Raw genomic sequence first — 14,423 nt, 5'->3', positions numbered from 1 at the left:
GGCCAAGAATGCACTGTCTGTGAATCAGGAAAAGAATGTGGGGAGGTAATAAGAGTCTGTCTGAAAACTGTGCTTGAAAAATGTAAATAGCTCCTATTGGAAGCAGTGGACACATTCTGAGTCTGTCCAGTTAAAATCCTCTTAGCACTCAAAATGCCACCCCATTCCCTACACCTACATGAGGTGCTTTAACACTATGATCATCCTTAGATGCCATTTGGTTACCACATAGAACTGGTTCATGGGGTGTCCCAAAAGTCTTATTGCAGTTTTAAGCTATTGAAGTGTAAGCAGTTGAAGCTTATGGAAGATTTCTGGAACACTCCATAGAGGAGCTGGGAGCCTTGTGTCACTTAAAGAAGTAAACAGGTAAAGATGGAGCTGAATCTGGTCAACTCTAGTCTTAGAGGTCTACACTTTGTTTCATTCTATGTCAAGAGGTGAAATGGCATAGGGAAAACTATGACAGTCTCCTCCTGAAACACAGGCGTCACAGAACTTCTTTGTTCATGAAATGTTAGTGGTTCCCCATTGCTTTTAAGATAAAATACAAACTTGAGATTGATGCTGAAAGATCTTCACAATTTGCCTATCGTTCTATACAGATTACAAATTAAACGCATCAAATCAGATCATATTTGTAAAATATTTAGCACAATGCCCGGCACACAGTAGGCACTGAATAAATGCTTGGTTTTTTCCCCCTTTTTCACTCCCTCCTTTAAACTCTAGTCACATATGTTTGCAGGCTCTTCACATGACATTGCATCTCATCCAACTCCTACCTCCCATGCCTGAAATTCCCTCCCTTGTCAACTCCTTCCCAGCCCAAGTACTATCTCCTCTGTCCAATCGTTGCATATTTATTTCATGTATATTCTATATTTATTTATCTGTCAACACACATCTCCCAGACTCATCCTCCTTCCCACTCCCCAAGAAAAATAAAAACTCCGCCAGGGTAGGGGCTCTCTTATTTGTGTATCTGTACCCTTAGCTCCCAGAACATGGTAGCAGTTTAATAAATCCTTGTTGATTGATTAATCATGGGTTGACTGATAACTATGTTAGAATTCTGAAGTCTTATTTTTCATTAAAAACACAGTGCTACGGCAAGATTTGGAGTCAAAGGGTCTGGGGGTTCACCTTCCTAGCTCTGCCACCAGTGTGACTTTGGGCAAATCACTTCTCTCTAGGTCAAAGTTTTCTCACATGCAAAATGAAGGGAACTGGACTATGCGACGGCTAAAGCCCAAGGAATTAATGGTCCCCATCTTACAACAAAATCAATTAATCAACAAATATTTATTAGGGTCTAACATAAGCCAGGAACTGGGCAGGCACTGAAGAGACAAAGTCCAAAAGGAAACAGTCCCCGCCCTTGGGTGAATTTGTGATTTTGACTGTGTGGAGGCCTCACCATCCACCATCGCCTCCTGGCAGAGAACTCCCCCAGAGAAGCAGTGAATAAAAAGAATGCGAGTTTTATTGATCTTTCATGATTTGCACCATTGGAACAAACTATAAACTGTTTCCTAATGGAATATATATGAAACTTGAAAGCCAGGAGGGGGAAAATGGTAACACAAATCTCTCCTTTCTCCCAGTTGCTGTGCTCAGGGAAAGATTTCTCAGCCACATGGCAGGTGAATTTAGCTCTTTCTGTTCTCTCCAACACTGTCTTCCCCAAAGGCCCAACATCTTTCAACACTTGATGTGAAACAAGACACAAAGTAGTTAAAAGAAGGAAGGGAAAGGAAAAGACTAATGAGAACTAACATGGGATGGGGAAGAACGGGTGGAAACAAGAGCGTGGACCACATGCAAAAACTTACTGGACAAAAGTAGGTGTTCTCCACAATGTGGTTGGCCACCATGCTGTTCTCAGCTGAGAGGGCCATGATGAAAAGGAGAGCGTCTCGTGCCTGCTGTCCCACTGTCCCCTCACGATGAATGAAGGGAATTAGAAGGGAGAAAATGAGGAAGTTGGCAGCTCCTTGATCCTCACTAGTATGGAAAAAGAGTTCCAAAATGGATGGGTCTTTGGCTAGGATGCAGCAGAGCTGATTGAGCAAGACAACCAGCTCTCCCTCCACAGCTGGTGTGGCTGTCCCAGAACAAGAGCTCAACAACATCATTAGAGGTTTCAAGATGGGCTTGTGGTGCAACAGAGGCTGGTGGGACTGGGTCACCAACATCTCATACATCTTCAGCTGTTCGATCTTAGTTTCATCAGTGAATTCTCGCCTCAAGCTCCAAAGGAATAGCTTCTCCATGATGTTCTCTGAGACCACAAACTCCAGAATGGGTCCCATAGCAGCATCCTTAGCCTGCTCTTCAATCAGCAGGAAAAGCATATGTTCCACATAATTCTGGACGGCACTGGCCTCATCTGGAGGGATAGATCCGTATTTTGCCTGGGCATTTTTCAAAGGGTCATGTTTCTCCAAGATTTTCACAACCTGTGCCAAAAGGAAACACAAATCATTATATCTGTGGAGAGAGACAGAGAGAAAGACAGAGACAGAGACAGAAACAGAGAGACAGAGACAGAGAGTGTGTATGTGTGTTTGATTTTCACGGTTTAGGACCTTGTAAATTCCATTTTCTTGACTCAAAATATAAATGTCACAGACACTCTTCAGCATCCATGCGTGCCCTTGTCCACAAGTCAATAGCCAAAGATATATAACATTAGAGATGTGTGGTAGAAAGCCCACTGGACTCTGAATCCATCACATTCCCCTAATAGACCATGAGAGCTCCAAGAGGGCAAAGTTTGCCAGAGTTCACATTTATATTTTATTTTAAGTTTTGCAAAGTGATAGAAACATAACAATATTATAACATTATTATATATCTGGTGTATGGTATGTAAGTGCAATAAATACTTTGAGGACCTGTACGGTGGGATTTTTTTCCCCACACAACTGGTAAATCTTTATCTACAAAATTATGCACTAAACAGGCATCCATTTCTCAGCCTTTTCCCTTCTCCTCATGAGATCCCATTCATGGTTGCCTTTTGTCCACCAAAAGGCAAGCAAGAGAGAGAAGGAGACGTTGGGGAGAGAGAGAGCCAACCTAGGAATCAGAAAAGTTTAAGTCTTACCTCTGACACATATTGGTTGTATAAGCCCTGGGCAGTCACCTAAGCTCTCTGCTCCCCAGGCAAATATCTAAGATTATACACTAAAGATCAACAGCTGATCTGCTATAATAGGAGATTCTCTACCAGTGAAATCACAGGTCCAAAACCAAACAACCAAAAAACCCCTAGAATTAACCACGCTGCACATTAGTGAGGAGAAGGAGGAGGAGAACAAAAAGAAGAAGCTAGGATTTATATAGCTTAAGGTTGCAAAGTTCTTTACATATGTTATTGGATTCTCACAACTCAGTCAGGTAGGTATTGTTATTGTCCTCATTTTACAGATGAGAAACCTGAGGCTAAAAGAGATTAAGTTATTTGCCTGGGGAAACACAACTAGTAAGTGTCTAGGGCTGGATTTGAACTCAGACCTTCCCTCTTGCCTCCAAGTCCAGTATTCTTACCCACTGTAACTATGATCATCATCATCATCATCATCATCATCACCACCACCCCCCCCACCATTATTTTTATTATTGTTATTAATGGATAAATCTATTCTGGCCCTGGGAATTTCAAAGACGGAGTATGCTATGCATTTACCTTTTCAGTGGCTCCCAGCCAAAAGGAAAAAAAAAAGTTGGAAGACCCAGCTGTTAACCAGTTTCATGCTCAGGTCCTTTTAAAGCACAGACTCCCAATAATGCTTAGTTGGCCCAAGGCTTTGATTTAATTGGTGACTTTGTCTTGGATCTTTCACAGTTTGCCTTCTCAGCGTCTTGTTAATTGGGGCAGGCTAATTTCACTACTCTTCTGGCACAATGCTATATCTGATGCGTTATTACAGATTCTGTACCTATGCTAGGAAATTAGAACAGATGACTGCGAGAAGCAACCTGACACAGTAAAATGAGTGTTGGATTTCATGTCAAAACCCAGCTCTGCCACTCATGACCTTTGTAAACCTGGGCATACCTTTATGGACTTTGGTTTCCTCAAATGTCAAAAATTAAGAGTGCTGGACTAGTTGATTTCCTAATTCTCTTATTTCTCTAAACCTATAATCCCAACTTACCCTGAGTATTAAGTTAGCCCAAAATCTAGAAGAGGTGAAATGTACCATTTCCTCTGTGCTATAAAATCACCAAGATTTGATTATCTTCTAGATGCTCCACTACCTTTTCCTGGGAGAGTGTTAATAACTTCATAATAATAACACACACAGCGCTTAATGATGACAAATTGTTTTCCATATATCATCTCATTTTGATCACTTTTAAGATTAATGAAGTCATTCCAAATGGAAAATCAAAAGAAACCATTAAATAAAGCCTTTTGACACTGGAGAAATTAAGATGGCAGCCAACTCTGTGTCTTGTCACTCTACCATGCTGGCAGAGCTACTTTGGGGCCACTTTTACTTAAAGAACTTTTCTAAATGCAGGTATTACCTCCCATCATCACTCACACCTCAATGAATTGTTCCTCTTCCTTACAAAGACCTCATACTCCTAACCAGAAGGACACAGGAATCTCTCTCATGCCCAGTAGGAGACTTGATTCGATCCTCAGAACACCAGGAAACTTTGCTCCCCCTCTTCTTCCCTTATTCTGAGTGTCTACAATGGTGAAAGACGGATCACATGACCACACTGTTCGAAAGGGTGTCACCATGATAAATTGGACTGAACAGTATATAGCTCCTTTTAGCTCAAAATGTCATGCTTGTTTGGTTTTCTACTAATGAGCTTTGATTTAATTTGTTATAGACAATGTCTAGTAAGGAAACTCTCTCTATTAATGGAGATTGCCACCTGTTCTGCAATTTATAGTGTCAGATAATTTGCCTGGTGCATCAAAAAGGTTAAGTGATTTGCCCGGGGCATCAAAAAGGTTAAGTGATTTGCCCAGGGTCATCTGGGTAGTCTGTGTTAGGGGTAGGACTTCAACCCACTTCTTCAAGACTGAAGCTAGCTCTCTCTCTACTACATCTTGCTGCTTCTCCATCCTATGGATTCCACCCTAAAAATTTCTGACCTTCCAAGGCTTCAGATTATATAGAATGAAAAAATTCCCTATTATATCAGTTCTTTTGGTGAAGTTTACTTTAGATAGACACCTTTAAAGTTCTGTCAAAGGTAGGGAGAAAGGACCCCTTTCACATAGGTCTTCTAAAAGAGCAGCATGCAAAATAAAGTAGCTTAACCCAAAATTATGTCCAAAAAATACATATGCAGGTGCTTTTATAGATGACACAGAGCCAGAAATTTTTTAAAAATCAGACTGAAAATCACCTCATTCTTTTAAAATATACCCCTACATATAAGTGTAAGCATTTATAGTTGTATCATGTACGCATACCATGTGTGCATATACATATATATACACACAAAGTAGACCACATAATAAAACAACTTATTTATTTAATCATGATTTACATTTTCCCAAGATTTATTTTCTTTTAAAATCTCCCATTCTATTAAATGCTGAGTTCCCAATAATTTGCATTGCTCTTCAAAATTTTTTGTTTATATTTTGGAGGAAGGCAGACCTGTGATTTCACCTCTGCAGGGATTTCACTTCTCACTCCTGGTGTGAGAACTCCTTCCATGGCTTATCTGCCACTCCTATGCAATTTAGGATCATTGAAGATTTATTTGCCTAGAGTATGGAAAGATTAAATGACTTGCCCATGGTAACAAAACTACTTTGAGATAGAGGTAGATCCTTCCTGACTCCAAGGACAGACGTCTATCAACCTGTCCAGGCTACTTTTTTTTCCCTCCCAATTTAGTCCTGTGCTAATATACCTATTCTTTGGCTGGGTAAACCTAAAAAGACAGACAAAAGTTCAGATAGGAGCTGCTAATGACTACATAATATTTTCTTTCAAGATGCAACTCAGCCCTATAGCAAACCCTGCCATGCATGCAAAGCTCCTGGGTTAATATAGAATCTCTCAAAGACTAATTTCTCAGATATACACCCTTAGCCCCTCCCAGCTCCACTCCCCAAAACGGTGAAAACTGAGACAATAGTGTCAGGTAGGCTCTGAGCCCAGATCTCTCTCAGCTCCAAGTCCAGTTCTGTTTGTACCACACATCACATTGCCAGCTGCTATCATCATCATCATCATTACAACTATTACTACTAATAATATTACTACTACTACTACCACCACTACTACTAGCATTACTACTACTGCCACTACTAATAATACTATTAGTATTACTATATAATTAGTCTATACTAATAGTATAATAATACTATTAATAATACTACTAATAGTATTACTGCTACTACTACCACCACTACAAGTGGTGGTACCACTTGTACTTACCACTACTACTACCACTACTATGGCTACTACTACCACTACCACTACTACTATTACTACTACCATGACTACTACTATTACTAATACCACCACCACTATTACTACTACTACCACCACTATAACTACTACTACTACTACTACTATAACTACTACTACTACTACAGTTCCTACTACAATAACTTCTACTACTCCTACTACTTCTTCTCCTTCTACCAATCATATATATTAGCACCATCTCATGAGATAATCAGCAAGGGTCTAAGAAAAAAAAAAACCCTTACAGCTTGGCAATTGGTATTTCACCATCCCAAGTCCATGTAATCTATACAGCTAAATGTTTTGAACCTATCTAGAAGGTCAGTCAGCCTTAGGATAAACATACTCCACAGTCAAAGCCAGAGAGCAGTCACAACAGGAAGAATGATGAATAAATTTCTAATTTAGGGTACCCTTTACACTTCCATTAATTGCTCTATTCATTTGTTTGAACTCAGTGCACTGCCCTCATTAGTGCCAATCATAAATGATAACTACCTGAATTCCAGAAGCATTTCTGTTTATGTTTCAGGAACACTTCAGTAAGGAGTTCTCATAACATTTTTACATAATGACCAACATATTCCGGTCACAAGGTGCTCACTTAAGCCAACAAATGATTATCTTTTCTGATTAACTTGAGTATAAACAGAACCGTGAACCAAGAGTTTACTCATCCCTCTTCCCTGTTAGGAAGATATGTGTCTGATTGAAGAATTCCCTCATCATTCTTCCCTGCTGGCAGATGAGACTCTATTCAATCTGCAGCCCTGCTGTGTACAAGCATGTGTGTATACATATGCATAGAGGCACGCACACACCTGAGTATCAGCAGGGGATTATTTATATACTTGATTTGCTTTTTCACTGAAGCCACTGCTGAACCTAACACATTCTAAATCCCCTGAAATGCTCATGCTAAGTAGCATCGTGGAAGGAAAGAAAAGTCAGCAAGTGAAGTGTTCACCGACTATACCTTTCACCTCCGGACATTCCATTCATACTGACTTCCTCTTGTTAGGTTTTTACTAGACCAGTCTTCCTCTGAAGAGAAAAGCCTTAACATATATTTTACGTCCATTGTTCAGCATCAGCATAAGCCCTGGCCCTCTGAAGTTTGCCTGATCCTAGGACAAGGTTGGACTTCTTTACTGCCAAAGGTACTCTGGTAATTAGAGCAAAACAAGTGCTCTGTATCTGTCATCAAAATCATTTATAATGAATACATCACTTAAACTTAGATATAGAACTCAAGAGGGAACGTCAGAGCAAGAAGAGATCTTACAGGTCAACAAATCCAACTACCTCATTTTAAAAATAAGAAGAACAGAATATGGGAGGTAGACTGCTAAGATTATATACACAGAGCTAAGACGAGAACTCATGGTCTCCAACAACTCTGCTACCATCCAGTGCCATCATCATCAAAACACTGTTATACTCATAAAACTGGGGATGAGTTAGAGATTAAGGAGCTTTGGATCCAATAGTGGAGAATTCTGGATTTAGCTACCTACTCTCTGTGTGATATTGGGATAGTCAATTCACCTCTCCGACTCAGTTTCCTCATTTGAAAATGACAGGGTTGACTGAACTAGATAATCGTTAAGGGAGTCTTCCAGATCTAAATCATATGATTGGTGTAAAAATATCTCCAAACTATGGCCAAAGGGCTATAAAACCACGCACACCCTTTGACATAGCAATACCACTACTAGGTCTGTATCTCAAAAGAGATAAAAAACAAAAAGGAAAAGAACCTATACATATAAAAATATTTATAGCAGATCTTTTCTGGGGCTAAAGAATTAGAAATTGAGGGGATGCACATCAACTGGAGAATGGCTGAGTAAGTGGTTGTACGTAATTATGATGGAATAATATTATACTAGAAGAAATGAAGAGCAAGATGCTCTCAGAAAAACCTAGAAAGACTTACATGAGTTGATGCAAAGTGAAATGTACTGGGTACAAAATAATAGCAATATTGTCAGATGATCAGCTGTGAATGACTTAGCTATTCGGAGCAATACAATGATCCATGACAACTCTGGAGGACTTAGGATGAAAAATGCTATCCATCCCCAGAGAAATAACTGATGGTACCTCAACACAGATTGAGGCAAACTTGGGTATTTTTTTCACTTTCTTTATTTTTCTTGAGGTTTTTTTTTTTTGGTCTGTTTTCTTTCACAACATGACTATTAATGATATGTTTTGCATGACTAAAAAAAATTTAAAATAAAAAATAAAAAATAAAAAAATAAATATTTCCAGGAGAATTCCTCACTGCCATCTCTAAAGTCTTCAGCTCTACAAGCCAGCCATGGCAACAAGCAGACACTGAGAGAGTTGATGACATTTTAACATGCTGACCTATTCTACAGACTGATGGAAACAAGAGTCGATACAATGGGCCTTTTTCTTAAAAAAGGATTTCTCTCCCATCTTTTCTGTTGGCTTGGAGAAAGGAGCAGTGAATAGGAAAAATGCTTACCAAAGACCTATTTCCAAAGTTATTTTGGTTTTTTTTTTAAGGCTAACGAGAACTCTCCCTAGTCTCCCTTGATTTTCAATGACTTCAGGGTCTTATCACCCTGCTAAGTGATACATAAAGGTCAAAAAAGATGAGAACTGAACAAGGGCATTGGCTTTACCAATTTAGAAATCTTAGGTAACTTTGGAAAAAGGTGCTGACCTCCTCGTTCCCACCCACTCTATGCAGATGACTTCATTGCATCCAGTCCCATTCTCTCTCATTCCTAAGCTTCAGTCCCACATCACCAATTAATTGTTTATTGGACATTCCAAACTGGATGCCTTACAGGCATCTCAAATTCAATATGTCCAAAACAGAACTCATTCCCCCCCCCAAAAAAACATAATTTTCTTCCAAATTACAGCTATTACAATAGCCCATAAATTGGTCTTTCAACTTCTGTCTCCTCTCTTCATTCCATTATCCTCTGTGCAACTTCAAGACTCAACTAAGATACCATTATCCTGCAAAAGGCTTTTCCTGATCATAACCACCATCATCACTCAGTTATTAGTGATCTACCCCAAAAGAAAATTTCTGTATTTACTGGTCTGTGTACACTCATTTCTCAACTCTTTGCAGTCTGGGTTGCAAGCTCATCATGCAAATGGAATTACTCTCTCCACAATAATCTCTTAATTGCCAAATCCAATGATCCTTTTTCTTTTCTTTAATGATATTTTCTTTTTCCGTAGTTACATGCAAAGACAATTTTTAACATTCATTTTAAACAAATTTTGAGTTCCAAATTTTCTCTATCCCTTCTTCACCTCCCTCCTCCCTGAAACAGTAAGCAATTTGATATAGGTTATACATGTGGAATCACGCAACACCTATTACCATATTAGTCATGTTGTAAAAGAAGACACAGACCCAAATAAAAAAAAACACACAAAAAAATACAAAAAGTAAAAAATAGTATGCTTCAATCTGCATTCATTCTCTTGGAGGTGGATAGCATCTTTCATCATGAGGCTCTTTGGAATTGTCTTGGATCATTGTATTGCTGAAAACAGCTAAGTCATTCACAGTTGACCATCATAAACTATTGCTGTTACTGTGTACAATGTTTTCCTGGTCCTGCTCACTTTACTTTTTATCAGTTCATATAGGTCTTTTCAGGTTTTTCTGAAATCAGCCTGCTCATCATTTCTAATAGCACAGTAATATTCCATTATAATCATATACCACAACTTATTCAGTCATTCCCCAACTGATGGGCATTTCCTCAATTTCCAATCCACCACAAAAAGAGCTGCTATAAATATTTTTGTATATGCAGGTCTTTTTCTCTTTTTTATGATCTCTTTGGTATATAAACCTAGTAGTGGTATTGATGGATCAAAGAGTATGCACACTTTGACTGTCCTTTGGGCATAGTTACAAATTGTTCTCCAGAACGAGTGAATCAGTTTACAACTCCACATTAGTGTCCAATGTTCCCTTTTCAATCGCCACCTTCTTGATCTCTCTACTGTATTTGCCACTGACCCCCTTCTCAATCTTCTTTGTTAGATCTTTATCCATGGCATGCCCACTCACAATGAGTATATCCCTTCTGTCTCAATACTCTCTTGATGACTTTACCTACTCCCATGTGTTCAGTGATCATCTCTACACATATGAGCTAGATCTAGGCATCCAGTTCTAGTGTCACTTCTTTGCTCCAGCTGTACAACACTAACAGCCTATCAGACATTTTAAACTGGATATCCCAAGGACATCTCAGACTCAACATGTTCAAAACAGTGCTTGTTATCCAAAACAGAACATGACCAACACCTAACACAGAACAATATTATTCAGAAGATCCAAAAAGAACGTCACATCACCTACCTGCTAGACATTTCAAATCGGACATCTCAAAATCAACATGTCCAAGAAAGAACTCATTAATCTTTTCCCTCAAACTCCCTTCTCTTCTGGTTACTCAGATTCACAATCTCAAAGTCATTCTGGACTCCTTATCGTTCCTCACTCTATTGATATTAATAGTTTCCAAGTTCTATTGATGCTACTTCCACAACATCTCTCACATCTATTTCTTCTTTGCCCTTGAACTGCCACAACACTAATTATTAAGACTTTCACCTCATTTCTCCTGGACTATTTCAATAGTCTCCTAACTGGTCTCTCTGCCTCAAGTCTTACCCTTCTGAAACCCATCCTCTAAGTCAAGTTAACAAATATTTATAAAGAGCTTATAATGTGTCAGGCACTGTGAAAAGTTCTGGGAATCCAAAGCCAAGTAGAAAGAAAGATCGTCTCTGTCCTTAAGGGTCTTACATTCTAATGGGGGAAAGACAACATGAAATGAAAGCTGAAAGGGATGGAGCGGGAGAAGAGAAGGTACCTCTGAGGGAATATGATAGAGAAAGTCCACTGAGTCTCAATTAGTCTTTATAGGAATAAAGATATGGCTAGTCTGGGTGTCCTCCTTAACATGGAGCTTCTGAGAGACTCCAGTCAATCAGAGGAAGAGGCCACAAGGGCATAGGGTACTTCCAGTGAGAGAAATCCAGGGATTAAGTGAACTTTCAGGGTGAAGAAGCTTTTGTGGCATGGAAGAAATAGTCCAGAGAGTTAGGAATGCAGCCTAGACAGGAATGAAGACATCACCAACCTGGACATTTTCCTTAAAATGGCAGATCTAGGATGGACCAGCTAATCTGAGAAGGATCCAACTGCCCAAATATAGTCCTAAAATACAGATCTAACCATGGTACTCTCCTGATCAATAAACTCCAGTGGTCTGTTATTACCTCTAAGATCAAATACAAATTCTTCTCTTTGACATTTAAAGCCTTTTACAACCTAGCTCCAAACTACCTTTCCAGCTTTGTTATATATTACTCCCCTTCATATACTCTATTGTTCAGTCGAACTAGCCTTTTTTCTATTCCTTACATGATATACAATTTCCCAGCTCTACCATTTTGCAGAGGCTGTTTGCTCCTCTCCCCCTCCTCAACCTTACCCTCATCCCTGGAATGCACTCCCTCTCCTTATCTCTGCTCCTTAGAACCCCTTGTTTCTAAAAATGTCAGTTCAAGCCTGGCTTCCTACAGAAGATCCTTCCTGAATCCCCTACTTTAAGTGCCTCACCCTCAAAATTATGAACAAATTTTTTACACGTTGTCTCTCTCAACAGAATATAAGCTCTTTCAAGGAAGAGAATATTTTATTTTTAACCTTATACTTCTAGCATTTAGCACAGAGCCTGGCACATGAAAGACACTCAGAGAGGAAGTTTAAAGACATAGCTCATAGGAGAAGGTGACAAAGATTGGACTAGATCAGTAGTTCTCAAATGCAGGCCCCTGAGTAAACCACAGTCACTGTGAAGCATGCAGGAATGAATACGTAAATCTAAAAAAAAGCAAACCTACCTTCTACACACAGATTTTCCTACACGTATACTTCAATCTTCAATCTTCTTTATTGAAGTATTACTATTTTTCAAAATTATGTGGATGCTATTATGAGTAATAATAAATTCATTTAAAAGAAGGGGGAGAAAAATGTATCTCACAGCTATGCAAAGAATGCTGTTCACACCAGTGACAAGCCTCAGTTATTCTAAGAATAACAATTTGTACCCTTCAGAGAATATTTTCCCCTAATGTTTGAAAATTTTTTGTTTTGAAAAGACATTTGAGTTATTTCATTTTTTTTTTTAGTCAAAGGAGTTAGGGGTAGGAGATCCGAACCACTTACTTCTTCTACACCAGCCATTCCTAAGCAAAGAAATACATAAGCATGCCTCAGAGATACTGCAGGTTCAGTTCTAGACCACCACAACAAAGCAAATACCAAAATAAAGTCACATGACTTTTTTGTTTCCCAATGCATATAAAAAGTTATGTTTATACTATACTGTAGTATATTAAGTGTGCAATAGTATTATGTCTAAATAAAATGTACATACTTTAATTAAAAATATTTTAGTTCTAGGGCAGCTAGGTGGCGCAGTGAATAGAGCACTGGCCCTGGAGTCAGGAGGACCTGAGTTCAAATCCTGCCTCAGATACTTAACAGTTACTAGCTGTGTGACTCTGGGCAAGTCACTTAACCCAACTGCCTCATCAAAATACATATATATATATATATATATGTATATATATATTTTAGTGCTAAAAAAGAAAAGCTAACCATCATCTGAGCCTTCAGTTAGTTATAATCATTTTGCTGGTGGAGGGTCCTGCCTTTATGCTGACTGATCAGGGTAGTAACTGATGAAGGAGGGGTGGCTATGGCAATTTCTTAAAATAAGACAACAATAAATTTTGCTTCATCAATTGACTCTTCCTTTTATGAAAGATTTCTCTGTGGCATGCAATGCTGTTTGATAATATTTTATCCATAGTAGAACTTCTTTCAAAATTGGAGTCAATACTTTCAAACTCTGCCACGGCATTATCAACTAAGTTTATGTAATGTTCTTCAATACCATGGTGTCTCAGGGAATAGAGAGGCCCAAAGACAGGGAGAGAAATGGGGGAATGGCCAGTTGATGGAATAGTTAGAATACATATGGCTAACAATCAAGTTCCCTGTCTTATATAGTCATGGTTTGTGGTACCCCGAAACAAACACAATAATCAAAGATTACAGATCAGACATCACCATAACAGATATGATAATAATGGAGAGATTTGAAATACTGTGAGAACTAATAAAACGTGACACAGAGACACGATGTGAGCACATGCTGTTAGAAAAATGGCACCAATAGGTTTGCTCATCACAGGGTTGTCACAAACCTTCCATTTGTAAAAAATGCAATATCTGCAAAGTACAATAAAGAGAAGTGCAATAAGATGAGGTATGCCTGTATTGGAAACAGTCCCAGATCTGAAGTCAAAGGGCCCGAGTTTGAGTCCTCTCTTGGCTACTGCCCTTTGTTACCGTGAACAAGTCACATAATCTCCCTTCTGAAGACCTGAGGTCATGTGGACCTCAGTTTCCTCATCTATAAAATGAGTGGTGGGTGGGGGGGTCAGCTAGATGACACAGTGGAGAGAGTACTGGCCTTGGAGTCAGGAGGACCTGAGTTCAAACCCAGCCTCAGACACTTGACACTTACTAACTGTGTGACCCTGAGCAAGTCACTTAACTCCAACTGCCTTGTCAAAACAAAAAAAAAAAAATGAGGGCGAGGGTAATAATCTCCAAAGTTGCTTTTGGTTCTAAATTGCATAAGTCAAGTTTGGAAAACTCCTTCACCAAAAAGAGTGTTAGTGTTTAATACTAGCCTTTTCTTTGAGCTACTAAAGACTAATTAAAACTAATTAGAGGTAAAAGGGCAAGAGAGCACACTCAAATTATGATTTTTTCCTCCCTGCTTCAATTCCTCCTGGGTATTACAATAGGCATATTTATAAGCGTCAAAGCCCAGAAAAGAAGAAGGGAAAATGTAC

At 39.0% G+C, this 14,423-nt stretch overlaps 1 protein-coding gene across 4 annotated transcripts in view; it reads right to left on the bottom strand.

The window, feature by feature from the left end:
• Positions 1 to 14,423, bottom strand: part of FAM160A1 (family with sequence similarity 160 member A1) — a 360,382-nt gene that overhangs the window by 139,072 nt on the left and 206,887 nt on the right. For all 4 annotated transcript variants that reach the window (XM_027866951.1, XM_027866950.1, XM_027866952.1 and 1 more), the window contains one exon: positions 1,836 to 2,462. In XM_027866951.1, coding sequence (XP_027722752.1) covers positions 1,836 to 2,462 — 627 coding nt within the window. The remainder of the gene's footprint in view (positions 1 to 1,835; positions 2,463 to 14,423) is intronic.

Source organism: Vombatus ursinus, unplaced genomic scaffold (assembly GCF_900497805.2).
Source record: "Vombatus ursinus unplaced genomic scaffold, bare-nosed wombat genome assembly UNPS02014784.1, whole genome shotgun sequence".
Classification (NCBI taxonomy): domain Eukaryota; kingdom Metazoa; phylum Chordata; class Mammalia; order Diprotodontia; family Vombatidae; genus Vombatus; species Vombatus ursinus.
The sequence above is the reverse complement of the archived record's forward strand: the minus strand, read 5'-3'. Positions and strand labels throughout refer to the sequence as shown.